The sequence below is a fragment of the Perognathus longimembris genome, chromosome 14, assembly GCF_023159225.1.
Source record: "Perognathus longimembris pacificus isolate PPM17 chromosome 14, ASM2315922v1, whole genome shotgun sequence".
NCBI lineage: Eukaryota > Metazoa > Chordata > Mammalia > Rodentia > Heteromyidae > Perognathus > Perognathus longimembris.
The window spans coordinates 38,549,502-38,576,227 of NC_063174.1; the positions used below are offsets into that span (position 1 = coordinate 38,549,502).

The window sequence follows — 26,726 nt, forward strand, 5'->3', positions numbered from 1 at the left end:
GCCAGTCCTGGGCCTCAAACTCAGGGCCTGAGCACTGTCCCTGGTTTCTTTGTGCTCAGGGCTCGCACGCTGCCACTTGAGCCACAGTGCCACTTCTGGCCATTTTCTATATATGTGGTGCTGAGGAATCAAACCCAGGGCTTCATGTATATGAGACAAGCACTCTACTACTAGGCCATATTCCCAGCCCCTCGTAATTTTTTTTAATTACAAAAAATTTTAGCCTTGTAGATGTTTTATAGGCCATTGGCAATTATTTCTAGTTAATGCAGCTAAGATCAAACATACATATTGAAAAATTTTTGTAATACAAATATAGAGTTCTGTGTTTATCTGCTTAAATACTATATATATTTGAATCTCAGTTAATGGGCTGGAATGGGAAGAAATCATCATTGTACTTTGTGGAAGGGAATCAAAGCTCTAATGTGTTCTTAAATTTATTTTTATTGAATATGAAGTTAAAAGAACAATAATAAGGTCATAATCATACTTCAGAGTCTGTAGGTAGAGATTCATAGGGGTCATTTTGTGGTCAGTGATGAATATCTGTTGCTTGTGTACAATATTCAAGATTCCTTTTTCTTTGGAATCTGGAGATTAAGAATGATGGAGTCAACACTCATAAGGGTTTGGTGAGATACAAACAAAGCAATTGTGACAATATAAAGCAGAATGTGCCAAGTAGCAAAGAGGAAGGAAAGAACAAGACTAGCTATACTTCTGTCATTCAAGTTAGCAATGTTAGTGTGATTGATGCTAGTGGTATCATCACTAGCATCGGAGACCTTTCTTTTTGCTCTGTGATAAAGTAGTTGCAGCTACCTTTCCTTAAATAGATAGTTTAGCCATATAAGTGGAACTGTAAAAGTTATGTACTCATGTCAGTTACTAGTTTGAAATGAATTACAGCCCTCCAGTAATATGATCTCTGTTAATTTATGGAAAACTGACAGTCTTTCCTGCTATTTGAAGGTTTTGAAATAGGAATTCAAAGGACATAAAGTTTTATCACTAGCTCTTGGTGTTCAAATACTTGACATTTTGCTTTTGTCTAATTTACCTTTATTTTGGAATTGATTTTCATGCACTGCCTAATATTTTGAAAACATTTTGTATATTGTATATACATAATACATCTATGGATTGAAAAGTAATGTGTTTTCAAGTGTGTTCCATTAAAATACAGCTAACTCAAATTAACATTTTTTGCCTGTGATTATTAAGTGAAAGTAATTGATTGAAAGTTTGATTGAGTGCACATCCTATATGATACTGCTATTTTCTGAATCTGAAAGGACACAGTATTTGGATTACTTTGTCATCTTTTCTTACTATTTTCTCTTGTGAAATTTGTTCATTTTGATAAGGTTTTTGGATAAGTTTAGATAGCTTCAGAGGAACAATAACAGATAAGTTATGTATGTATGGAAGATAAAAACCTATTTATATTCTCATGATTACATCTTGATTATATATATATATATTATGCAGTGATTCTACCCACAAATATTTTTAAGTAAAATTAAAGAAATATTTATTTTTATTTTTTGCTAGTACAAGGTAGAGTTTGAAATCAGAGTTTCACATTTACTTGGCTGGTGCTATATCACTTGAGCAAACCCCCAACATGGCTTTTTGCCAGTTATTTTGGTGAAGTCTTGCAGAGTTTCATCCATCTTGGTTGGCTTTGAATTGAGATCCACTAGGTCACAATCTCCTGAGTAGCCAAGATTACAGACATGAGCTATTATTGGTGCCTGGCTCTAAGTAATTATATTTGTGGCTATGGCATTAAAATTTTAGCAGATTTTTTTCTCATGTGCATTCCTGTGTTCTTAGAATGTGTATGTTTCAGTGGTTCTAAAGACTCAAAGGAAGCCTAGTGAATAGAACTGTCTGTGGTTGCAGAAATATTTTGTAATCTTTACTGTCCAATATAGTAGGCAGTAATTGCTACGTGTTGCCCACTTTGGTAGCCAAAGCATGGTGGCTGCTATCCATACATAGTATTGGCTATTGGACATTTGAAATGTGGTTAGAATGATGGAGAAACTAAAATTAAAGTTAAATTGTCCATGGCTGTTATATCAGGTAGTATAGTTCTAGAGTGTTCTCTTATCATAATCACAGGCTAAGAAGTTTGTACAATATTTTCTACTTAGCCTCTCTCCCCTCTCCCATCCCTTGCCTTCCCCTCTTTTTTTGGGTGCTCTCCCCTATCTTTTTTTACTCAGCATTGATTTCTCTACCACTTGAGCCAAACCTCTACTTCGGCTTTTTGGTGTTTAATTGAATGTAAGAGTCTCATGGATATTTCCTGCATGGGCTAGCTTTCACTGGTGATCCTCAGATCTCAAACTCCTGCATAGCTAGGCTTACAGATGTGAGCTACCGCTCCAAGCTTTCTGCTTAGCCATATATAGACACTGAAGAAACCATTATATTGAATACAAAGGTTTATAGAGATGATAGTACTCAGTAACATTGATAAAACAAGGCCATCCAGAATAGCATTCTTTTTTTTTTTTTTAAGAAGTCTGATAACTAGTAATATTCTCTGGGATTCTTAAAGTAAACTTAAACAGAATACAGTGTTGTTTGAACATTGTGCAGAGACTAATGTATAAGATGAAAATATTTTTATGAATTTCATCACTTTAAATTTGACTACAGTACCAACAGCACTAACATATAATTTTATAAAAATGATTTTTATAAATGATTTTTATAAATACTTTTGCTAAGAAATTAAGTTTATAATTAAATATTTTTAAATTTTTATAAAACTTAGAGAAAGGTAGAATATACACATTCCTAAATTAAGACTTTCTAAAATGATAGTCTCTTGTTAATGAGATTACAATTTGCATTGGAAAAAACCCACAAACTTTATTAAGGGAACATAATTTTTAACTAACATCTTGGATATAGCACCTTTTTTTTTTTTTTTTTTTTTTGCCAGTCCTGGGGCTTGGACTCAGGGCCTGAGCACTGTCCCTGGCTTCTTTTTGCTCAAGGCTAGCACTCTGCCACTTGAGCCACAGCGCCACTTCTGGCCATTTTCTGTATATGTGGTTCTGGGGAATCGAACCCAGGGCCTCGTGTATACGAGGCAAGCACTCTTGCCACTAGGCCATATCCCCAGCCCTTGTATATAGCATCTTATTTCAGAAATATGGAAGCTTTTATGAATAACACTATATGAGCTCTGCTTCTGTCAATAGCTTCAATGATCATTTGTATTGCACCATTTGTGTTGTTTGAGTCTTGTACTAGTTTGTGATTTTCTTTTGACTCAAAATTGCCATCTTGGTTGCATTTGATAAGGATTCTTTGGTTTTTAAGAGTATAGAAACTGGCCATGCACAGATGGCTCCCACCTGTAATCCTAACTACTCAGGAAGCTGAGATGTGAGATCAAGGTTTGAAGCCAGCCTGGGCAAGAAAGTTCAGGAGATCCTTACCTCCAGTTTACCACCAAAAAGCCATAAGTGAAGTTGTGGCTCAAGTGGTAGAACCCTAGCCTCTAGAAACAAAAATGATTATAGGAACTATTATGATACCAAGAGAGCAGAATATTTGAAAGAAATGCCTAGAATAATACTACAAGGTCGTAAGTTAAAAGTACATATTGACTGAAAAATTCAGTTTATCTAATGATGACCAATGCCAATCACCGTGTTGAATGTACTCAATTCTTCTCTGCTGCCTTTATAGTTTAGTTGCCTTGTGGTAAAAGTTTCAGATTTACCAATACATATCTATATTAAATGTTTTCTGTATTTAGTTCATCACCATGAATGAGATTGATAAAAGACTAGAATAAATTTGTCTGCATATATTACAAAATTTATTGACTTTCTTAAATTACGTTGAAAAAAGTATCTTTTTTGAAATCAGTGTTCCTATATTGATTTCATTCTAGCTGTTTTCTTTTTTCTTCCCTGTAATGTCTCCCCAATCCATGTTTTCTCCTAGCCTTCAAGATGGTCAGCAAGGCCAGCAGTCCACAGCGCAGGTCAAAGTCCAGTCCCGTCCCCCTTCCCAGGCTGCAGTGCTCAGTGCTAGTGCCTCCTTGCTGGTGAGAAATGGGAGTGTCCACTTAGAAGCATCACATGACAATGCATCTGCTGTAGGCGGTAGCAGTTTGCACGATGAACTTGGTATGCAGGCCTTAAGTAATTTTGGTGATACAAAACTTTGATGCAGCAGTTAATGGATAACAGTAGTGGCAGTTCCTTCCAGAGAGGGCTTTATTTTGGAACTAGACATAGAAGCATTATTTATGTAGGAATTGACCTGTGTGAAGGAAAATTTGACTTTTGCTTCTTTCTTTTCTGTTTCTTGGTGCTATCTGTATATTTTTCCTTTTGAGCATATTCACTATTAACAAGTAAATAATGTAAGTAAATATTCATACTTTAGTAATTTTCTTAACGTCAGTAACTTGGACATTTCTGTTATTCCCAGGCATTTGCACCGTGTGGGAAAGTGAATTTACTTTTTTAAAAAAGGATTTTGACTAAATTTTAATTTCTTGGAGTTGTTTAAATGTGCTATATGCAGGAAAGTGGTCTGTTACTATATAATTTATTCTTGAATTATTATGTATTTTACAATATAGCTGTATGCAGTATTTACTATAATTCCAAATGCAGTGTTCTGAAGACATTATAGCTCTGTAACTGTATCAGGTAACAACTTTATAAAATATACCCTTTCCCCTTTTAATATGAATATAAGTCAGTAAATAACCAGAGTGGAATGTTTGCCCTATGGGCCATATAGGGCCCTTAAATTCATTTGCTACATTACAATAGCTATGTTTACTTCTCATCTGCTGTCCTCTACTGTCATATCAGCCTATATTGATAATTTTATATGGACCCCCCATTGATGTTATAAATATACAAATGGCCCTTGGCAGAAAAAAGTTCCCTACCCTTGGCCCTTGGAAATACATATCTACTTATCTGCTTTATGTTATTATGGTCAGAATTTTATGCTGTGTTGATTTCTGTTTCTCTTTGTGATCCAGATGTTTTAAAAGCTCAGGGTGCAGGTTAATAATTATTTAAATAAGCCTAATGAAGAAATATTTTCTTTTTTCAAAATTCTCAGTTGAAAGCATTTAGTTATGATTTTATCTACCTGTGTTACAACTGCTTTTTGCTTAATAAGGACCACAATTCAGTTGATGCGTTAGCTGGAAGGTTATGTGATAGAAAGTACCAGAATTAGGCTTGATAAAACTTCATATGCCTATTCTTGGAGTTCTTTACCATTTTGGAGAAATGTTATAGACAAATGCTAAGCATATAAAAGATTATTGATTATTTTCATCATTGAAAATGCTTTTGGTGTTGAACTTGTAATTTAGAGAGGTAACTTTTTTAAGTGTGCTTAAGAGAGAATAGGTACAGTTCAATTTAACTACTTTAGTTGCAAGTAATACTTGTTCATTGCAGGTATCAGTTCAGTTATGTAACAATATTAATATTCATCACCAGTTAACCCGAAGTTTCTATAGATAAAGGCTTTAAGAATTGTTGACTATAAAGTTTATAGTCACCATGTTGTTGTCCACTGGCATTATAGTAGTAGACTGGTTAAAGTAAAAACAAAAAAAAGTTTCATTTTGGGCTGGGAATATGGCCTAGTGGCAAGATTGCTTGCCTCCTACACCTGAAGCTCTCCGTTCGGTTCCCCAGCACCACATATATGGAAAACCGCCAGAAGGGGCGCTGTGGCTCAGGTGGCAGAGTGCTAGCCTTGAGCGGGAAGAAGCCAGGGACTGTGCTCAGGCCCTGAGTCCAAGACCCAGGACTGCCCCCCCCCCCCAAAAAGTTTCATTTTGATCCATTTAATAGTTTTAGTTTACCAGATTAAACATAAAACAGGTGATTTTCCTCAATGAAATTTCTTAGCTTGCTTAAAAAATTTGCCAAATGTCTTTAGTTATCAAACCTCATTTAAAAACTACATGCAAATTATTATAAATATGTACATCTGAACTCCTGCCATTCTGACAATTAAAAATCTTGTTCTGATTATAGGTACCTTTAGGAATTGTTAAGTGAACACTCAGGACATTCTCTTGAAATTTTGGTCTTAGTTTTGTGTTTAACAGCCTTCTAATAGCCTAGTTCTTGGTTTATGGTAGCTGAATAGTGCCACCTCCAATGCTCAGTAATAATTGGCACAAAACAATGAAAGGAAAATGAACACATGTTTTAAAGCACATACAATTATCCCCAAAAGATTTTGAACATAAACTACAACTGATTTTAAAGAAATGAGAAAAGAAGCTAAAATATTTTTGTGGCATGGTTTAATTTTCTATGCTAATTTAAAAATTAATAATAGTAAGATTATTTTGTTTGAATGAATTTGGGTACTGTATACTCATGTTAAAACTAGCCACACTGGGGCTGGGAATGTGGCTTAGCGGTAGAGTGCTTGCCTAGCATGCATGAAGCCCTGGGTTCTATTCCTCAGCATCACATAAACAGAAAAGGCCAGACAGAAGTAGCACTGTGGCTCAAATGGTAGAGTGCTAGCCTTGAGCAAAAAGGAGCCAGAGACAGTGCTTATTAGGCCCTGAGTTCAAGCCCCAGGACTACCAAAAAAAAAAACAAAAACAAAAAAACAAAAAACAACTAGCCACACTGTTAAAAGTATAGAAAACTTACAAAGGATTACTTTATAAACTTAGCTTCTTCTATTAAAAAATTAGTCATATGATTTTTATATGTGAAGAAAACATGAATAGCACAATAGAGTTACATAAAACATGTACACATATCATATGTAATACACACTCAAATCTGTATTCAACAGGCATAGTGATTATTCCTGATTAATTTTAGAAACTGAGTTATAAGTGGTATAATTTGGAATAGAGCCATGACTCAAGCAGTAGAATGTTTACCTAACAAGTGTGATGCCTGAGTTTTATTAAACCCTCATACTCCCAAAAAATAAAGTATAATTTAATTTTAAGGAAAAACTTCAGTTTGAAGTATAGACTTCATTCCCATGAAAACTTTAATAAAAAGAAAGTCTTTACAAGGTTCAAATGGCATAGTGATTAATAAATTTTGAAGTTAGCATTTTTGAACAGGAAATTTTCATCAGAATTTCTCAGTCCTTAAATATAGTATATGCCTTGATTTTGGTTATGGTTTAGGGATTTAAAATGATACCTTGAGTTGAGTTTTCTGAGTTGTTTGTTTCAGTACTGTAAAAGGATTGACAAGAAAGTATTCTTTGAGATAATCTGCTTATTAGCTTGAAAATGTAGTCTGCTGTAGAAGATTTATAGGAAATCTGGCACCATTCTGTTCCCTTTGTTTAGTAAGCAGCTTATAGCTGTTGTCCATTATTAATTATAAATTTAGTTTGGAGGATTTATTTATTTAATAAAACACTCAGATATCCTATAATAGTGACTTTTACTAGAGTTATGTACTACTGGTACATTTAGATTATATTGTAACTACTTTTTCTTACTGTAAGTACAGAGTCAGGACTTTATGAGGCTTTGGAGTTTATGTTGTAGATCATTTTTATTCATCTGAACCACAAAAGTTATTCTTTATACAATTATTATACAACAATCTTGGTTTTATTTCTTTTTTTTTTTTTTGCTTATTTCAGCACATATGTGCCAAATTCTGATTTGGGGAGGGGGTAGGAAGAGCAACGTATAGTATATAAATGAAGCCAAATGCTTATTTTTATTGAAATATTAAAAATGACAAGCTTGTCGTATAACTGAAGTTGTAAAGTGTAAGAGTCTGGAAGTAGTTTTAACTCCTTGGACAGAAGCTTAGCTCAAAATGCACTAGGGGAGTTTACTCTTATTAAAAGTAATACTAAGAAGATGAATATTGGGAGTTCAGTCTTTGGCATAGTAAGGTATTAGGGATTTCTAACCAAAAAGATAAAGATTAGTGATGTATTGGGAAGGTTGATAGTTCAAAGAAAAGAAATATAAGTGATCTGCACTCATGGGCCAAAAACTTAACTTTGCTCACAAATTTTGGGGGAGCAGTGATGGTACTGGGGTTTTGAACTTAAGGCCTCTACCACTTGAATCCTGCTTCCATCACTTTTTTTTTTTTTTTTGCCTCCAATGTGTTTTGAATCGATTCATGTGTTTTTGCTCACTTCTGACCTTGAACCTTGATCCTCTTTCCAGTATCTCTTTGGATTACAAGCATACACTACCATGACTAGTTTGTGTGTTGAGATGGGATCTTGGCTAACTTTTTGACTGGGCTGGCCTTGACATTTTTGTAGTTTCTACTTCCTTAGTAGCTGTTTTTGTGCATGTGAGTCTCCATGCCTGATTTGTTCATAACTTAAAATTGGGAATTAAAAATAAGATTTAAGATTATTTTTTTCATCTGTGTAAATAGTAAACATCTGTAGAGATAGCAGGGACAACATTTTGAGAGGGTGTCATTTGGCAGTATAGATAAAAGTGCCTGTATCTCTTTGTGCACAAATTTTAGGAACATGTACTTGCAGTAGCATTATTCATAATTTTGAAAAACCATAAAGAAATGCCCATCACTAGAGAACTGCTTAAGGAAATACGATACATGAGATGTAATAATTCCTAACTGATAATAATGTAATATTCAGTACTCTATATATCTAGGCTTACTTAATAAGGGAAAAATTTTCAGGAGATTATGTATGAGAATGTTCTTGGAAAAAAACGCACATAAACATTATTCCAAAGTACACACAGGGCTGGGGATATGGCCTAGTGGCAAGAGTGCTTGCCTCATATACATGAAGCCCTGGGTTTGATTCCCCAGCACCACATATACAGAAAACAGCCAGAAGTGGCGCTGTGGCTAAAGTGGCAGAGTGCTAGCCTTGAGCAAAAAGAAGCCAGGGACAGTGGTCAGGCCCTGAGTCCAAGCCCCAGGACTGGCCAAAAAAAAAAACAACAAACACCAAAGTATACATAAAATACATCTTAGATCTGGCAGTCCCAAGCGAGTGGGAGAACTTTCTTCATTTTATATATTCTTTGACTCTTCTAGTGAGGATATGTTGTTTCTGTTCTCTTTCTTTTTTTGGTTGGTCATGGGGCTTGAACTCTGGGCCTGGGCGCTGTCCTTAGCTCTTCAGCACAAGGCTAGTGCTCTACCACTTTGAGCAACAGCATGACTTCTGGGTTTTCTGGTGGGTTAATTGGAGATAAGACTTTCGGGGACTTTCCTGCCTGGGCTGGATTTGAACTGCAATCCTTACATCTCAGCCCCCTAAGTATCTAGAATTACAAACGTGAGCCACCGGACCTGGCTAGTGAAGATAATTTAAAGCACTACAAAAAATACCAATGTCATTTTCTAAATTCGTAGAATCTTGTGCGAATTTAATTGATTATATCTTTATATTCATTCACCTATCAGGCTAGTCTTATTTCCCTTGATTTTCATCAGCTTCATGGATATAAAACTGAATGCAATAATTTTCAGTCACTTAACAGGTCCGGTTCCACAAGCTTCATCAGGTGTACACTAGTGAAATGTCAGTCACGAGGTGGAATATTTCAATTACCTTTTGGGAGTCCCAGTACACTTCCCACTCTGCCTCTGGCCTTGGACAACTATTAATCTGCTTTCTGTGATTGAGGTTTCCCTTTTCCAGAAGTTGATTTAAATTCAGTCATTCAGTATGTGACTTTCTGTGTTTAGATTCGTTTTATTTGTAGTTGTTTCTTCCATTAAATATTCCATTGTATGGACATGTCATATATTATCATTTACAGTTGATGGGCATTTATGTTTTTTCCAGTTTTAGATGTTGTAAAACAAATGTCTAAATTGTGTGCGTGCGTGCGTGCGTGCGTGCGTGCATGCGTGCATGTGCATGTGTGTGTGTGTCTTGGGGGGGAGTGGCATGTACATGTGCATGCTCCTGCTAGTCCTTGGACTTCGACTCAGGGCCTGGGTGCTTTCCTTGAGCTTTTATACTCAAGGCTAGTGCTCTACCATTTAAGCAACAGCTCTACTTCTGGCTTTTTGGTAGTTAACTGAAGAAAAGAGTCTCATGGACTTGCCTGCTCAGGCTGGCTTCAAAACTCAATCCTCATATTTCAGTCTCCTTAGTAACTAGGATTACAGGTGTGAGCCACCAGCACTCAACAAAAATTTCTTTTTCTTCTTTTAATAAATAAAACAGTTCTACCTTCCCAATAATGAGTTCCAGTTGTTCCTATAATGGCCAACATTTGCAGTTTATCATGGCCTTTATCATTTTAAGCCAAATCAGCATATTATGATGTCTTGTGGTTTAAATTTATAATTTTTTGTGAAATGTTTTCATTGGGAAAATGTTTCTTTGTAATTATAGAAACTTCAAAATTTGTGAGGTGTGTCCAAATATTTTACTCATTAGAATTAAGCTTTTTTTTTTGCTGTTGAACTGTAAGAGTTCTTTTGATATTTCAGATTCATTCATGGAATTATAAGTAGTTTATTATATAGCTTACCTTTTTGTTTTCTTGACCAGTGTAATGTAATCAGTATTGTTGCTACAGATTTTTACCAAGATAAGAATCACTTGTCCCTTTGAATTAAACTGTTTGCATGTATTTTGGAATATTAGGCTGATCTGGAGAATAGCAAATGGATGGAGTCTAAATGAATTAAGAAATGTCAAAGTGAAAGTAGGAAATGGCCGTTCAGTAATATCCCAGTGCACAAGTCAGACTCACTTATTGCTTATGACTGCCCTATACCTTATTCTCCACTTTTAGAAGCCTAACTTAGCACATTTCAGGTAGATAAAGAGTTCAAAATGCTGAAACTTGAAATGATAAGTTTTTTTTTTAATTGTATTGCAGGAATTAAAGGGATTTTAGAAACCTAAGTTACAAGACAGGCAGCAAGTCTCCTGCGCATAATACCAATTACTCAGGAAGGCAGAAATCACAGTTTGAGGCCAGCCTGGACAAAAAGTTAGCAAGATCCCTTCCCAACCAATAGCTGAGAATGGTGGCATGTGCTTGTCACCACAGTTTTGCAGGAAGCATCAGTAGGAGCATCTTGGTTCATGTCATTTGTGACATGTTAGACCCTGTCCCCAAAGCTAAAGGTTTGGCTCAAGTGGCAAGAGCGTGTGCCTGACAAGTGAAGACCCTAAGTTTGAATTCAGGTACCCTGACCTCCAACTCCAAAAGAAAAGTAAAGGCCTAGGGCTCTTGGTCTAGCTATAATAAAGATTGACTATAGCTGTGGCCTAAGTTCAACTTGATGCCGGCTTTTGTAAATAAAGTAATTAAAATAGATACATGTTTTGTATTATATGTTTTCTGTCTTCCTATTATGTTACAATGGCAGACTTGATACACCCAAGACTATTTAGCCCACAAAGCCTAAATTATTTATTATCTGGTTCCTCAGAGTGCAAGTGTTCTGATTCCTGACTTGGGGAGAAACAAGTACCTAAGCCTCTCCACAGAAATATAGTGAAGTTGTTTCTGTTGGCGTGAAAACTCATGATGTTTCTTTAGAGATGCAGTTACCACTCAGGATAAAGGGGACTATCCAAGAAATTAGAACTGTTCTTAAAGGGCTTCACTCTTTTTAAAATATTTTTGGCCATTCCTTGGGCTTTAACTCAGGGCCCGAGCACTGTCCCTGGCTTCTTTTTGCTCAAGGCTAGCACTCTACCTCTTGAGCCACAGCACCATTTCTGGTCTTTTCTATTGATGTGGTGCTGAGGAATCGAACCCAGGGCTTCATGCATGTAGGCAAGTACTCTACCACTAAGCCACATTCCCAGCCCCATGTGCTTCACTCTTAAAATTACTAAATATAGTTACTCAGATAGGATTGTGAACACAGTACTTAACAACCATTAGAAGTAAACACTGTTTATTCTTGGTATTTGAGGGTACTTAAAGCTGTATGAAATTTTCCAAGAGTGTACATTTACCACATATGTATCTCTCTTTGCTCTTGTGAGTCCCTTTCTGCCCAAATAGTAATAAAAGTGAGAGGTTAAGACAGTGTCTAAGGATTAATCTTGAAGAACATAGAATGAGCAGAGTAAAGAGAAAAAAGGAAAATATTCAATAAATTGAAAAGATCTTTGTTGTTGGCTTCTGGAGAATTAGAAAAACCCTGTAGATGATTTATCCTTCCAAAACAAATAGGAAGATGAGTAACATCAAGAATGCTGTAGGAATTCTTAGGTGGGTACTGTTCTTAAAATTCTCTTTGTAAGCTGGGTTCCAGAGGCTCACACCTGTAATCCTAGCTACTCAGGAGGCTGACATCTGAGGATCATGGTTCTTAGCCAGCCCAGGCAGGAAAGTCTGTGAGACACTTACCTCTAATAAACTACTCAAAAAAGCGAGAAATGGCACTGTGGCTCAAGGGGTAGAGCACTAGCCTTGAGCAAAAAGAAGCTCAGGGACAGTGCCCCATTCCAGAGTTCAAGCCCCAGGATTGGCCAAAAAAAAAAACCAACCAACCAAACAAACAAAAAAAACCTCTGTATATATCTTTGTGTTAGATGGTAAACATTTTTATTAATAGAACAAATTAGAGTCCCATTCCTTTTTCACATCTTTTATCTGTATTTTACCACCGTTTAGGATTTGCTGCCATTTATGGCTTCTGGCAAATGCTTCATGTGTGTTTGGTCTTTCTGTCAGTATCCAATTTTGTTCCTCTTGTTGACTGTCACTTACTAACCAGGCTTACACTGATACTCTGTTCAGAAAAATCATTTGGTATCATTAACAACTTTAATTTTCATACACAACAGCATTTATTGTTGAATATTTTTTTTTTTTTTTTTTTTTGGCCAGTCCTGGGCCTTGGACTCAGGGCCTGAGCACTGTCCCTGGCTTCTTCCAGCTCAAGGCTAGCACTCTGCCACTTGAGCCACAGCGCCGCTTCTGGCCATTTTCTGTATATGTGGTGCTGGGGAATCGAACCTAGGGCCTCGTGTATCCGAGGCAGGCACTCTTGCCACTAGGCTATATCCCCAGCCCTATTGTTGAATATTCAAAAATAAGTTGCATATGTACTATAATTTTTTGTCATGTTGATTCCCCCCCCCACAAATTATAAGAGAGCTATTTGATCAGATGCCACTTTGAACCAGGAATTGACTATGTGATGGCTTTGTTTATAATCACATGTGAAGAAGACATATTATTATGTTGGCATTCTACTTTCTTCCTTGTTTATATTCATTAGAAGTAACATTTACATTATATTTCATAATACTGGATAGTATTAAAATAGGGTTATAAGTAAAGGTGAATTTTATTTTGAATCTAAAGTTTGAATATGATTATAGTTTGTTTCCAAATGGGAAAAATACACATAAATTTAAGATACTGTTAATTTTTATAAATTAATAGTAATAAAACCAAATTCCTGTTACTTTTTTTTTCTCTGTTTTTTAAAAATCAATTGGTAGGTTGTATTTTGATAGTTTATCACATTAGCACATTCAATTACTATTAAGCTTTCACCAAGTATTTAAGTTACACATTTTGGCATGATAATTTTTCTGGTTTGTTTACCTTATAAATAAATAAAATTGAATACTTCTGAAGTGCTGTGAATTGCCATAGCTGAAGATAAAGAAGGACATAGAATTGTTTTGAAGTTGAGGATGCAACATGAAACCCATTTACAGTGTGTTTTGACAAATGAAGTCACACACGTCTCTAAAGTCATAGCCTCCTGATTTTTTGCACTGTTTATACTTATGTTTAAATTTCTAAATTTTATTACTTGTAGTCACTGGTCTGGATGGTAGTATTCAGAGGTGTAGATTTAGGTAGTAATAAAACTAATCAATTTTTCTGAAGTGCTTTTTGGGCGAGAGGGAGACACTTTTTTTTTTTTTTGCTAGTCCTGGGCCTTGGACTCAGGGCCTGAGCACTGTCCCTGGCTTCTTTTTGCTCAAGGCTAGCACTCTGCCACTTGAACCACAGCGCCACTTCTGGCCATTTTCTATATATGTGGTGCTGGGGAATCGAACCCAGGGCTTCATGTATGTGAGGCAAGCGCTCTTGCCACTAGGCCATATTCCAAGCCCAGACACTTTTTATATTTACTTAAAATGCAGTTATTTCTATGTAAGTTGAATACTTAACATCTGTACATAAAAACAATCTATAATAAAAGTTGAAATTTACAAAGATAAGGTCTTCAGTTTTAAATGTTTTTAATGTTCTCAAACCAGAATTTACATTACTAAAAGTCCTAAAGAAAGCTAAATACTCAGAATATACTGAAATCATTTCTTTTGAATGCAAAACTAACTTACTTTGAAAATGCATGCAGATTTTAAGTTATGGCACCTAGCTTATACAGTTTATCCTTACTGAACTTCACACAAAGTAGTTAAGCCCTCTCTGACATTTGATTTGGTCATTTAACATTCTGCATTTTTATAATTCATTATTTGGGTCAATGTTTTTATCTCTTCATGTAAGTTATGATAGCACAACCAACTTTTGATTATCCATGATAAATGATGAACATGAAGAGTATAAAATTTACAGTTTCAATTTTAACATTTTATTTGAGCCAGTATTTATTTCCAGTTAGGAAAAATCTATAGTCCACTTCAGAAGTCACTTCAGAAAACTTTTCATTACTACTACTAAGAAGTAAGCCAGTTGACAGTGTCATTTTATTTTCTTCATTAATCTTGTTTCTGATAACTCCTCACTAAAGGACAAGGGGGAGTCAAGTAGTTCACATGCCAAATAATCCTCCCTTGAAAGATACAGCAAACCTAATATTTCATAGAAATCTTTCCTAATTTATCTTGGTTGCATATTATCCTGACCAGGAAATGCTATCACAGACAACAGGAACATGGAAGTAAAATTTACATATTTTGCTTCATGATTGATAGAATGTATTCAGTCTTACTTATTAAAGTATGTTATTCTGAATTAGGCATGGTGGCTCAAGCTCAAGCCTGTAATTCCAGCTATTTGGAAGGTGGAGATTGGAGACACTGTTTGAGGCCAGTCTAGACAAAAAGTTTGTTAAGACTTATAACCAATGGTTGGGTATGGTTACCCTGCTGTGGAGGAAACCTACTCACTGGGCTGGGCACTATAGTATGCACCTGTGATCCTCAGCTGTAATAAGAGGCACAAGTAGGAAGATCATAACTCAGGCAGGTAGGCATAAATCAAGACTCTTATCTCAAAAATAACCAATGTAGGGCTGGGGATATAGCCTAGTGGCAAGAGTGCCTGCCTCGGATACACGAGGCCCTAGGTTCGATTCCCCAGCACCACATATACAGAAAACGGCCAGAAGCGGCGCTGTGGCTCAAGTGGCAGAGCGCTAGCCTTGAGCGGGAAGAAGCCAGGGACAGTGCTCAGGCCCTGAGTCCAAGGCCCAGGACTGGCCAAAAAAATAAAAAAATAAAAAAATAACCAATGTAAAAAGGAATTGGAGGTGTGGCTCAAGTGATAGAGCCAATAAGGATGAGGCCTTGAGATCTGTCTTCTCTACCACCCAAAATAAGAAAGGTATCACTTAATTAAACAAAATCCTTACTGCATACCATTTACATTGTAGGCATGGAAGATTTTCACCTTTAGCCTTGTTAAAAGGGCAAGTTGAAATTGCCCTTTCATATTCCTTGTATTTAGAATCTCAGTAATTCTAGGTAGCAAAATTAGAACCTCGTAAATAAAAAAAGAGGACTAGACCCCGTTATTTTTTTTTTCTTTCAACTCTTTGCTTTCCTGGGAATTAGTATTTTATTTATATGTCCTCCTCACCATTGGTATGGCTCCATAGATACTGAAGACTACATTTTAAGCAGTATCCAGACTTTTAGAATTCCATTCCTGGAAATAACTTTTTAACTGTAAAGTTGGTTTTAATGTAGATGGGGTTTTTCTACAATTCTTTATGAGAGAGCCATAGTGAGAGATTGAGAGAACTGCTGCAACAGGGTCTTGAAGTAAGAGAGATTGGGCTGTGTAACCCAGAGCTGGATTTTTAATCTCTATCCATTTGCAGTCAATTTATTTTCAAAACCTTTTAAATCAGTTCATATAGATAGTTGGATAATTACTATTTCTAATTTTTTTTCATAAAGCTCTTAGGAAAGAATCATACAAGTAGTGTTGATTAAATATTTTCATTATCACCAACAATATTATTACTCATTCAGATACTTTTAAAAAGCCATTCTGATTCTCCATTAAAAAATTAAAATAACCAGCTTACTATCTTGAAGTTTGAACTTTTTTTTATTGTAAGCCTCCAAGGTTTTGAATGAACTGTTTCAAATATTCAAGTTTTACATAAGATCCACTTACAAGTAGTAGTCAGGTGACATTTGAACATTGAATTCATTAATATGATTACTTGAATTTTGAGAATGTGCTGGTAGGAGAAAAGGAAAAGCAGGCTTAAGTATCTTACATTTCATATGTGGCAATATGTGTTTACAGAACTCTTTAGCTGTGTGTGTGTTTTGGTGCTGGATCTGGGGCTTGAACTCAGGGCCTGAGCGCTGTCCCTGGGCTTTTTTGCTCAAGGCTAGTGCTCTATTATAGCTCTACTTCCAGCTTTTTTGGTAGTAAGTTGGGTATGAGAGTCCCATGGACTTTTTTTCTCAGGCTGTCTTTGAACCCTGATCCTCAGATCTCAGTCTCCTTCCTGAGTAGATAGAACTACAGGTGTGAACCAAATGCACCTGGCCAGCATTCTTTTTTAATTCCTGTCTTTTAAAATTCCATACAGGTTATTTTTTAAACAATTGAAAAGGTTAAGTAATTGAAAAAGGTTTTTTAAAGTATAAAAAGATAATGAAATTCAGTGTGTCATGAAGCAAAGATTCTGAGTATTCTAATGGCTCCTTTAAAACACTTTATTTTTCAGGTAAGTTTTCTTCTACGCTCTATGAGACTGGTGGCTGTGATATGTCACTTGTGAATTTTGAACCAGCAGCACGAAGAGCATCAAATCTCTGGTAAGTGTGGAAACATTAGGAGTATATATGCATTTAGATATATTTTCCATGTCTACAAGTTTTAAGCCTTCAAGTTTAAAAGTATCTTAAAATTATTTTTTGTTGGAAAAATGCTACATATTCATGTGTACAAGTTCTGCAACATTGTAAATATTGTGGTGTGGACAAATCTAGCTAATAAGCATATGTAATACCTAATATTTATCATTTTTTGTGATGGGAATACTTAAGCTCTTTTTTTCTTCAAATGTACAGTTCATGGATATTGTGAATCACAATGTGAGATATAAAATCTTTATTTAAAATAAAAATATTATATACTGAAAAATCAAAATTTTTTGGTAAATTTTGTGATAGTGTTTCCAACATAGCTATTGATTTCATGCTTTCTATGTTGTATGATATTAGAAATCTTATCAGAAAAATGATTGCATAACTGCAGAATCATCAATTTTCTTCGTGAAATTTTATTTTATTATAAGGTTTTCATCAACTGTCTATTAAATAAGCAACTTTTGGCTGGGTGCCAGTGGCTCAAGCCTATGTAATCCTAGCTACTCAGGAGGCTGAGAGCTGAGGATAGCAGTTCAAAGCCTTCTGGCTCAAGAAAGTTCGTGAGACCCTTATTTCCAATTAACCACTCAAAAAGTGGAAGTGGTGCTGTGGCTCAAGTGGTAGAGTGCTATCCTTGAGCCAAAGAAGCTCAGGGCCAGCACCTGGGCCCAGAGTTCAAGCCCTAGGACCAGCAAATAAACAAAACCAACTTTTCATTTTGTTTTAGTTTTTTAAAAACAAATTTGAAGGAAGCATATAAAAAAATCTTTTTTATCTTTAAGTAGTTGTACAAAGGAGTTGCCATTTAATGAAGCAGTTCGTGAATACAGTAGGTCTTAAAATTGATCTTAGTTTTTCTCTTTCCTGATAGGAAAGAATTTATAAGATAATGAAGAAGGAAAAAAGCAAATTAGAAATCCAAATCATATCATTTTACTTATAGAATAAATTAATTTTTAAGTCTTCTTGTACATGAGATTCAGACTGATGCTTTAAAATTTATTATTAATTATTTCACTTTCCTAACAAGGGTCATTTGATCCTGCTGTTATACTTCCATTTAGTGAAATGATGTAGAGTTTTTGACATTTTTTAGGGTTTAAGTTTCAGCATGCTAACTTTGTTCTGGTACAGATTCATCCTGTCAAAATTTATGAAGTTAGAGTTATTTATTTGCTGTGTCTGTAAGCACAATGGAGACATTTGTGGGGTGGAGAATGGAATCCCACCACAGTTATTTTAATTCAAAAGAAGATAATTACTTATATTTCAAATATGGCAAAGTGTTCTGAACTGTTATAGTCTAGGCTATTTTATATTTACTGCTTAAGTTTATTTTGTTTTTCTTGGTTCCAGTCAGTTTGGTAATTACTTTCCTTAGATTATGTCATTGAAACACTTTCACAAGAACCTTTTGATACAGACACTATTGTGTTGCTGATCAGGAAACAGAGATATAAAGAAATTATCCAATCTTTGGCCTTGTCCAAGATTTCAGTCCATTGAAAAAGAGATTGAACATATCCAGGCATGATAATTCATGCCTTTTATGAGTCTAAGGTAGGAGGATCATGAGTTCCAGTTAGGCTGGGCTATACAGTGAGACCCTGTCTCAAAACAGATTAGCAAACAAACCAACCCTAGAAATTTGAACCAAGAGCCTCTCATCCAAAAGCTGTGCCATAATGGCAATTCTAGGAAAATCCCATTTTGCATTTTGAAGTATACAGAAAAAGTAAGTACAAATATCATATTGTTAGAGGATTTATTTTTCTTTCTACCATTTGACAAGCTGTTTATCCCCTGAAGTCTTTTTCATTTTATTTTAGTGACACGGATTCTCACGTATCCAGTTCTACCTCAGTTCGATTTTACCCACATGACGTGGTAGGTTTCTCTTCGTTTTGATAACATCTTTTCACATTAAGTCTGAAAAATGTTTCTATAGATACCAAATTGTCATTTTTACTGAAAACTATGACAAAGTCTTCTTTTTGCTGTACCTCTGTGAATCTCTTCTATGTTCTTAGATATGCAAACATGAAATTTAATAAGTCATATTTATGAATTAACAGATGCATTGATTTCTATCTTACAGGAATGTAAAAGTTCATTTACTCACCAGCATCATAATCTGCTTGTGCCATTTTAAATATCTAATAGTATTATTTGATGTAGTTATTGTTATTGTTATATATATGTGCGGCACACACGTACCTACACATATACATACATACATATATATACGCATGTATTTTGGATTTCATACCCAAAGGATTTTTAGTCTTTTTGAAGATGAATTGCAAGCAGGGTTTAAAGACTACATATGTGAATTGACATTGAGAAGTGCATATTTAGCAGTATCTGTACACATTTTTGCTTGTTATAATTAGGGGTATGCTGCTAGGTAAGGAATAGAGATGCTATGAGATGTACTACAGTTAGATGCACAGCCTCCATCAAAAAGATTATCTGACCCTGAGTCTTGCTGGTGTCAAAAGTTGAGAACCCCTAGCATAGATTGTAAGAAAAACATGTTTTGGGAGTATCTATCAATGTTTAAGAGACAGAAGTGGCTATATAATATATGGGGAAAAAATGAGTACTCTCATGCATGTATTTGGAAAGTAAAGATTTCCTCTACTTTTTTGCCATCCTATATACTGAAAACTATAGGAAAGCAAAGTGAGAAGATAATTATATGTTTTCCACTTTTAAACAATATGGAAAACTCAAGATAATAAAATGCTTCCTATTCCATTGCCAGAGACAGTGTATTTTTTATGCTTTTAGTGAAAAGAGAAATTTTGGAATGGGGGTCTGGGAATATGGCCTAGTGGCAAGAGTGCTTGCTTCGTATACATGAAGCCTTGGGTTTGATTCCCCAGCACCACATACATAGAAAACGACCAGAAGTGGCGCTGTGGCTCAACTGGCAGAGTGCTAACCTTGAGCATTAAGAAGCCAGGGACAGTGCTCAGGCCCTGAGTCCAAGGCCCAGGACTGGCCAAAAACAAAAACAAAAACAAAAAAAAGAAATTTGGAATGGATGAAGAGATGAACTAAAATTAAATTTCCTGCATAGATAAAGGGCCTGCCAAAATAAAATAGTCTTGGATACAGTGATAACTGTAAGAAGAGACAGTAGAAAAAAATGAGAGATGATGGCTTATATTTGCCACTAACTGAAGTTCATAGCTTAATGAGAAAAGAGCATAAGTGTGTCAGAAGAGGGCCATAAATGATACACTATGAGTGGTATTATGTGTTCATTAGTTATTATAGTAAAATCTTAGGATTTTAAACACTTTTCAGAATAAAACCTTTTCAAAATTTATTTTGAATTTAATTTATATTAATTTGCTTTGTTTTAGTTTATTTTGGGTTGCCATTTTAGTAGTTTCTAATGTTCTTTAAAAGTTTTCACAAGAAGTAGACTAGAGGAGAGAATTAGAGATGTAGATAATCTACAATTTGAGTGGAATCATATTCACGTTAACTGTACTTAAGGATATTTTAATCTTTTCAATGCTGACTTTCTTTTAGCTCTCTCTCCCACAGATTCGGTTGAATAGACTGTTGACCATCGATACAGATTTGTTGGAACAGCAGGACATTGATCTAAGCCCTGACTTAGCAGCCACTTATGGTCCAGCAGAAGAAGCTGCCCAAAAGGTTAAACACTATTACCGCTTTTGGATCCTACCACAGCTTTGGATTGGCATTAACTTTGACCGACTCACACTTTTGGCACTGTTTGATAGGTAAGCGTACAGTGTGATATTAAAGAAACATGATTTTTTGAAAGTTGATCCATTGAAGTTTTTACTTGATTATCATGTTGGAAAATGTTTTCTACTGTTATTCTCTTCAAGTAAAGCTTAAAGTAATACGGCTTTCAAATAGTGACTTAAGTCCGCTCAACACTTTGTCATTTTGTGAATGAAATTTCAAAAGCCAGACCTCCAGTTTTGACTATTTGCTGATTAATTGGAGATAAGAATCTTGAGAATTTGTGAGCTTTAGCTGGCTCCAAACTTCAGTTCTTGAATTTTAACCTACCAAGTATTATAAATATGAGCCACCTGTACTTGGCCCAAATTTTGTTTTTATATGCTCAAAAACCTATTCAAACATAGTATCCAAAATAATTTCAGCAAGCGTCATTGTGATACTTTCCCTTTTTTTTCAGTCTAATTAGTTTTTGTATTCATGATATATGCAGTCATAAATATTTTTTCTGTTTACAGAAATCGTGAGATCCTGGAAAATGTATTAGCTGTCATCTTGGCTATTCTTGTGGCTTTTTTGGGATCCATTCTTCTCATACAAGGCTTCTTCAGAGATATCTGGGTTTTCCAGTTTTGCTTGGTCATAGCCAGCTGTCAGTACTCACTACTCAAGGTATCATCACCATCTCTTCTTAGCATTATGTAGAATAAGTAAAATCTGTGTCAAAAGGTAGATTTCATACCTTTCACTGTAGCAAGATAATCATTTTTAGGCCTGTTTTTCTTGGGGGGGTTACATTATCTGTGTATAGAACAGGAAGACTTACACTTAAAAAAGTCTATGTAAGTTGCATTTTCTAATTTTTTTTTGTGGTATTGGGGATTAAACTCAGGAGCTCACACTTCCAAGATAGGCACTCTAGCATTTGAGCCCCTTTTTTTGAGCTCCAGCCCCTTTTTTTGTTTCATTGATTTTCCAAGTAGGGTACTATTTTATGCCTGGGCTGTGCTTCTTCTGGGGTCACTGGAATGACAGGTGTGCACCACTGTACCCACCCATCGTGATTTCTAGGCACGCGCGTGCACACACACACACACACAACTACCATGTCAATTTTGCTTTTCTTTTGTGCTAGTACTCTGTCTTAAACTCAGGGTCTGGGTGCTGTCCTAGAACTTTTTTGGCTCCAAGCTAGAAGTCTACCACTTGAGCCACAGCTCACTTCCAGATTTCTTTCTTTTTTTTTTTTTTTTTTTTGCTCAAGGCTAGCACTCTACCACTTGAGCCACAGTGCCCTTTCTGGCTTTTTCTATATATGTGGTGCTGAGGAATCAAACTCAAGGTTTCATGTATGTAAGGATAGCACTCTACCACTAGGCCATATTTCTAGCCTCACTTCTAGATTTTTGTTTTTTGTTTTTTTGGCCTGGGCCTTGGACTCAGGGCCTGAGCACTGTCCCTGGCTTCTTCCCGCTCAAGGCTAGCACTCTGCCACTTGAGCCACAGCGCCGCTTCTGGCCGTTTTCTGTGTATGTGGTGCTGGGGAATCGAATCTAGGGCCTCGTGTATCCGAGGCAGGCACTCTTGCCACTAGGCTATATCCCCAGCCCCTCACTTCTAGATTTTTGATTGTTAATTGGAGATAAGATTCTCATGACTTTCCTGCCCAGGCTGGCTTTGAACCACAATCCTCAGATCTCAGCCTCCTAAGTAGCTAGGATTACAGGCACAGGCTACTAGCATCTGGCCAAAGTGTCAGTTTTAAGCCTTACATGGGAAAAATCAAACACATCAACTCATGTGTGCTACTGTAATTTTTACCTTCTACTTAAAATCAGTGTGGACTGTTAGCAATGACTTTTCCTTTCTTTCTTGATTAGTAAATTCCTTTGGTTTCCTTGAGTTATTTGCTTACATATGCTAGTATGTACAGCCTGTAGGTTGATTAGGCTGATAACTACTTGTTTTGTTTGTACAATCATCCTCTCTCTCTCTGTGTCTCTGTCTCCTGCTAGCTTGCTCACTAGCTAGACAACTGGAATAGGCCATCTTGGTCATTTGCTCCATTTCTTTAAAATGAGCCTATATTTATATTTCATTGAAGTCCTAAATTAGAGACTTGTAGCTGCTAATTGTCATTCCTATTCCCATTTTTCATTGAGGACTGTGTCATTCAATACCTCTTACTCTTTCATTTTTTGTCCTCACTACTACACTGTGACTACACACCCTAGTGGTCCTCATGTTCTTCAGATAGTTCTCCTTTGTTGACACTTAATCTCCTTTAGACCTCTCATCACTGTGTGTGTGTGTGTGTGTGTGTGTGTGTGTGTGTGTGTGTGTGTGTGTGTGTGTGTTTGCTGGTACAGGACCTTGAACTCATACCTTGGCCCTGTGTCTTTTTCTATTCAGGCTAGTGTACTACTACTTGAGCCACAGGTCCACTTCTGCATTTTTGATGGTTAATTAGAGATAAGAGTCTCACAAACTTTCCTGCCTAGGCTGGCCTCAAACTGAAAATTTCAGATCTCATTCTCTTGAGTAGATAGGATTACAGGTGAGTGCCACTGGCATCCAGCTGACTACTTCTTTGTTTATCAGAATTCTCTTGAGCTTTTATTTGACTCTCAATTCCTTGACAGTAATTTTAAAAATACTGTAATGTTCTCTTATTTGAGTCAGGTTCCCCTTTTCATCTTAAAGTCTGTGTCTTCTGCAAGCTTTAGTCATATATATCTACCAGACAGTTGAACGTATTTGAAAAATAACACATTATCATCTTCTGATTAATATTTTTCCCATTTCTTTGCTTTTTTTGACAATGATATAACAACTCAAACTGAGCAGCTTCTCTCTGTCTCTCTGTCTCTGTCTCTCTCTCTCTCTTTTACTGGGACTTGAACTCGGTACCTGCTGTTTTTGATCTTTGCCTAACACTCTAGCAACTGAGCAATACTTCCAACCCCTCCCTCTCTTTCATTCTTTTTTGTATCTCTTTATTTGCTGGTCATGGGGCTTGAACTCACAGTCTCTGATCGTTTTTGCCCAAAGCTAGCACTCTACCACTGGAATCACACCTTATTTTTTGACATTGTGTCTTTTTGATAGTTAATTGGACATAAAAGTGTCATGGACTCTTCTACATGGGCTAGCTTTGGTGTTCCTCAGATCTCAGCATCCTGAGTAGCTGGGATTACAGGCATAAGTTAGTTACCAATGCTCCACTACCTTTCTTTCTTCATCATATAACCAAATCTCTGATTAAATTTTGTGTTTCTGTCTTAAAATCATTGTTCTTCATTCCTACCTGTTCTTTCAATGACCTTAAATTATATCTTTATTGCTTTAAGCAACTTAAAATTTTCCTTCGTTCTAATGTCCCTAGTTCCATTAATTTTTGCCCACTGTTGTCTAGTCTCTGTCTGTCTGTCTGTTTGTTTGTTTGTTTATTATTTGTTAGTCCTAGGGCTTGAACTCAGGGCCTGAGCACTGTCCCTGGCTTCTTTTGCTCAAGGCTATCACGCTACCTCTTGAGCCACAGCACCACTTCTTGCTTTTTCTGTTTATGTGGTGCTGAGGAATCGAACCCAGGGCTTCATGCATGCTAGGCAAGCACTCTACCACTAAGCCACATTCCCAGCCCCTAGTCCATATGTCTAAATAGTGAGAAAGGAAAAGGTAATTAATATTTTTTAAACTAATTGGCCAGAAGAATAGTAGTCATAAAAAGAAATAAAAGCAAAAATAAAAGTTTTTAGAGGACAGGTGTTGAAATTGAGTTTAAAGATTACCTGGCTTCATATTCAGCCAATAGCTAAATTTGAAGTACATGTTGTTATTCAGATGATGAGTGGAGTCTCAGCCCATGAGAAAGTATTCTATCTCAACTATACTTAACATGTAGCAGTGATCCAAGTAGTTATATCATGCATGTGTCTACTATTTGCCATTTCAAAAACATTAAGCTAGATGGACATGAATTATTAATTAACCAAAATAAATAAGTGTGGGAAAATGTGTGAACTGCTTTTAATATCACAGTGACACCAGTGTCTGGAGCTGATTTTTCATCATTGGAACATAAGTCATACAAGTCATTTCTTTCTTTTTTTTTTTTGGCCAGTCCTGGGGCTTGGACTCAGGGCCTGAGCACTGTCCCTGGCTTCTTCTTGCTCAAGGCTAGCGCTCTGCCACTTGAGCCACAGCGCCACTTCTGGCCATTTTCTGTATATGTGGTGCTGGGGAATTGAACCCAGGGCCTCATGTATACGAGGCAAGCACTCTTGCCACCAGGCCATATCCCCAGCCCCTACAAGTCATTTCTTGATTACAGAATATTTATTTGATATTGCTTAAGGCATTTTCAAAGTTGCTTTTAAAATGTAAAATTACTAGCAGTTCAGTAGTTTAATCTGTCTTTTTGTTTTATTTTTAGAGTGTGCAACCAGATTCTTCTTCTCCCAGACATGTAAGTCATTCCTAATATGGCAGTAATTTATAGTTCCTTATCACTTATCAAATTCTTTTTTTCCTTTTGGCATTATTTGGATTGAAATAAAATTTATGTCATTTTCTTCACCTAAATTTTCACACTGTGGTTGATTTGTCAGCATGAAATAAAATGGAATTGTACTGATGGACTCTAAATGTTGGTTGAAAGAAGGTAATGATTCATTTTTTGACAGTCTGTTTCAGGAGAAGACTTTCAGGTAATCAGTTCATTAATAAATGTTGAATAATGAATTGTGAATAAGTATTGAAAATAGAATCTCAAAGTATTATTTTGCTTTGAGAATCATTAGGAGCAAGAATAGAAAGTATAATTTTTTAATCTAGTACTTTTAAATAATAATGATGAAAAACTTGTTACTCACTTTGTAATTTTGCCCAAAAATCCATCTGCTTGAACTACTTACGTGACATATGATCTGATTCTGGATCTAATGCTTTGCTTATTTAATCAGAAGATCAAAAGACATTCTGAAGTAGCTAAAAAATAAGCTCCAGGAATAGTAGTGTTACGTTATTGCTTTCTTTTCTTTTTTTTCCCCCCAGACCCAGAGCTTGAACTCAGGACCTGGGCACTGTCTCTGAGCTTCTTTTGCTCAAGGCTATCACTCTACCACTTGAGTCACAGTGCACCTTCTGGCTTTTTCTGTTTATGTAGTACTGAGGAATCAAACCCAGGGCTTTATGCATGCTGTGCAAGCACTCTATCATATCACAAAGCCACATTCCCAACCCAATTTTTTTCTTATATATAGTCATTTTTATCCATATGCTAGAATAGGTAATAATAGGAATAGAAAAGCAAAACAAATTTAGGAGGAAAATAGGTTTTTGTTTTTGATTGATTATGTCTATTTTTTGTACGTGTGTGTGTATACATGCACACACGTGTGTACATGTGTGTGCCTCTCCAGGGCCTTGATCTCAGGTCCTGGACACTATCCCTGAACATGTTTGCTTGCTCATTCATCCACTTGAACCACAGCTCCACTTATGGCTTTTGTTTTGGTGATTAATTGGAGATAAGAGTCTCATGAAATTTTCTACTTGGGCTAGCTTCAAACTGTAATCTTCAGATCTCAGGCTTGTATGTAGCTAGGATCACAGGAGTAAGGCATTGGTGCCCAGTTTTTGTAAGAAATTTTTGAAGTGCAGTGATACATTGTAGTAGCATTGTTTTTTCCCATCTTTAAATTTTAATATAATTCCAGGCTTACAGAAAAATTGGAAGACTAGCAACAAATTTTTTGTATACCATTTATCTAGAGTCTTTGTTAGCATTTAACCATTCTTGCCCAATTACATTCTAGTATGCAATCTCTTTCCTACCCCTCTTCATCTTTTCTTTCTTTTATCCAGTGTATATTTCATAGAAATATTTTTGGCATTACTTTAATACTTTTTGAAGCTGGCTTATATGA

The 26,726-nt window shown here is 35.9% G+C and overlaps 1 protein-coding gene and 1 long non-coding RNA gene across 7 annotated transcripts in view; one reads left to right on the plus strand and one right to left on the minus strand.

The window, feature by feature from the left end:
• Nucleotides 1-26,726, plus strand: part of Pcnx1 (pecanex 1) — a 171,897-nt gene that overhangs the window by 90,229 nt on the left and 54,942 nt on the right. For 2 of the 6 annotated variants that reach the window (XM_048362358.1, XM_048362359.1), the window contains exons 8-13: nucleotides 3,982-4,166; nucleotides 16,920-17,010; nucleotides 18,894-18,951; nucleotides 20,611-20,828; nucleotides 21,315-21,468; nucleotides 25,232-25,264. In XM_048362358.1, the coding sequence (XP_048218315.1) occupies nucleotides 3,982-4,166; nucleotides 16,920-17,010; nucleotides 18,894-18,951; nucleotides 20,611-20,828; nucleotides 21,315-21,468; nucleotides 25,232-25,264 (739 nt within the window). The remainder of the gene's footprint in view (nucleotides 1-3,981; nucleotides 4,167-16,919; nucleotides 17,011-18,893; nucleotides 18,952-20,610; nucleotides 20,829-21,314; nucleotides 21,469-25,231; nucleotides 25,265-26,726) is intronic. The other 4 variants (XM_048362361.1, XM_048362363.1, XM_048362364.1 and 1 more) reach the window with 4 other exon arrangements.
• LOC125363280 lies at nucleotides 16,126-23,128 on the minus strand. Its single transcript, XR_007213204.1, has 2 exons — nucleotides 23,097-23,128; nucleotides 16,126-16,518 (listed from the first exon to the last, which is right to left on the minus strand). It is a non-coding gene; the product is annotated as an uncharacterized LOC125363280 (long non-coding RNA).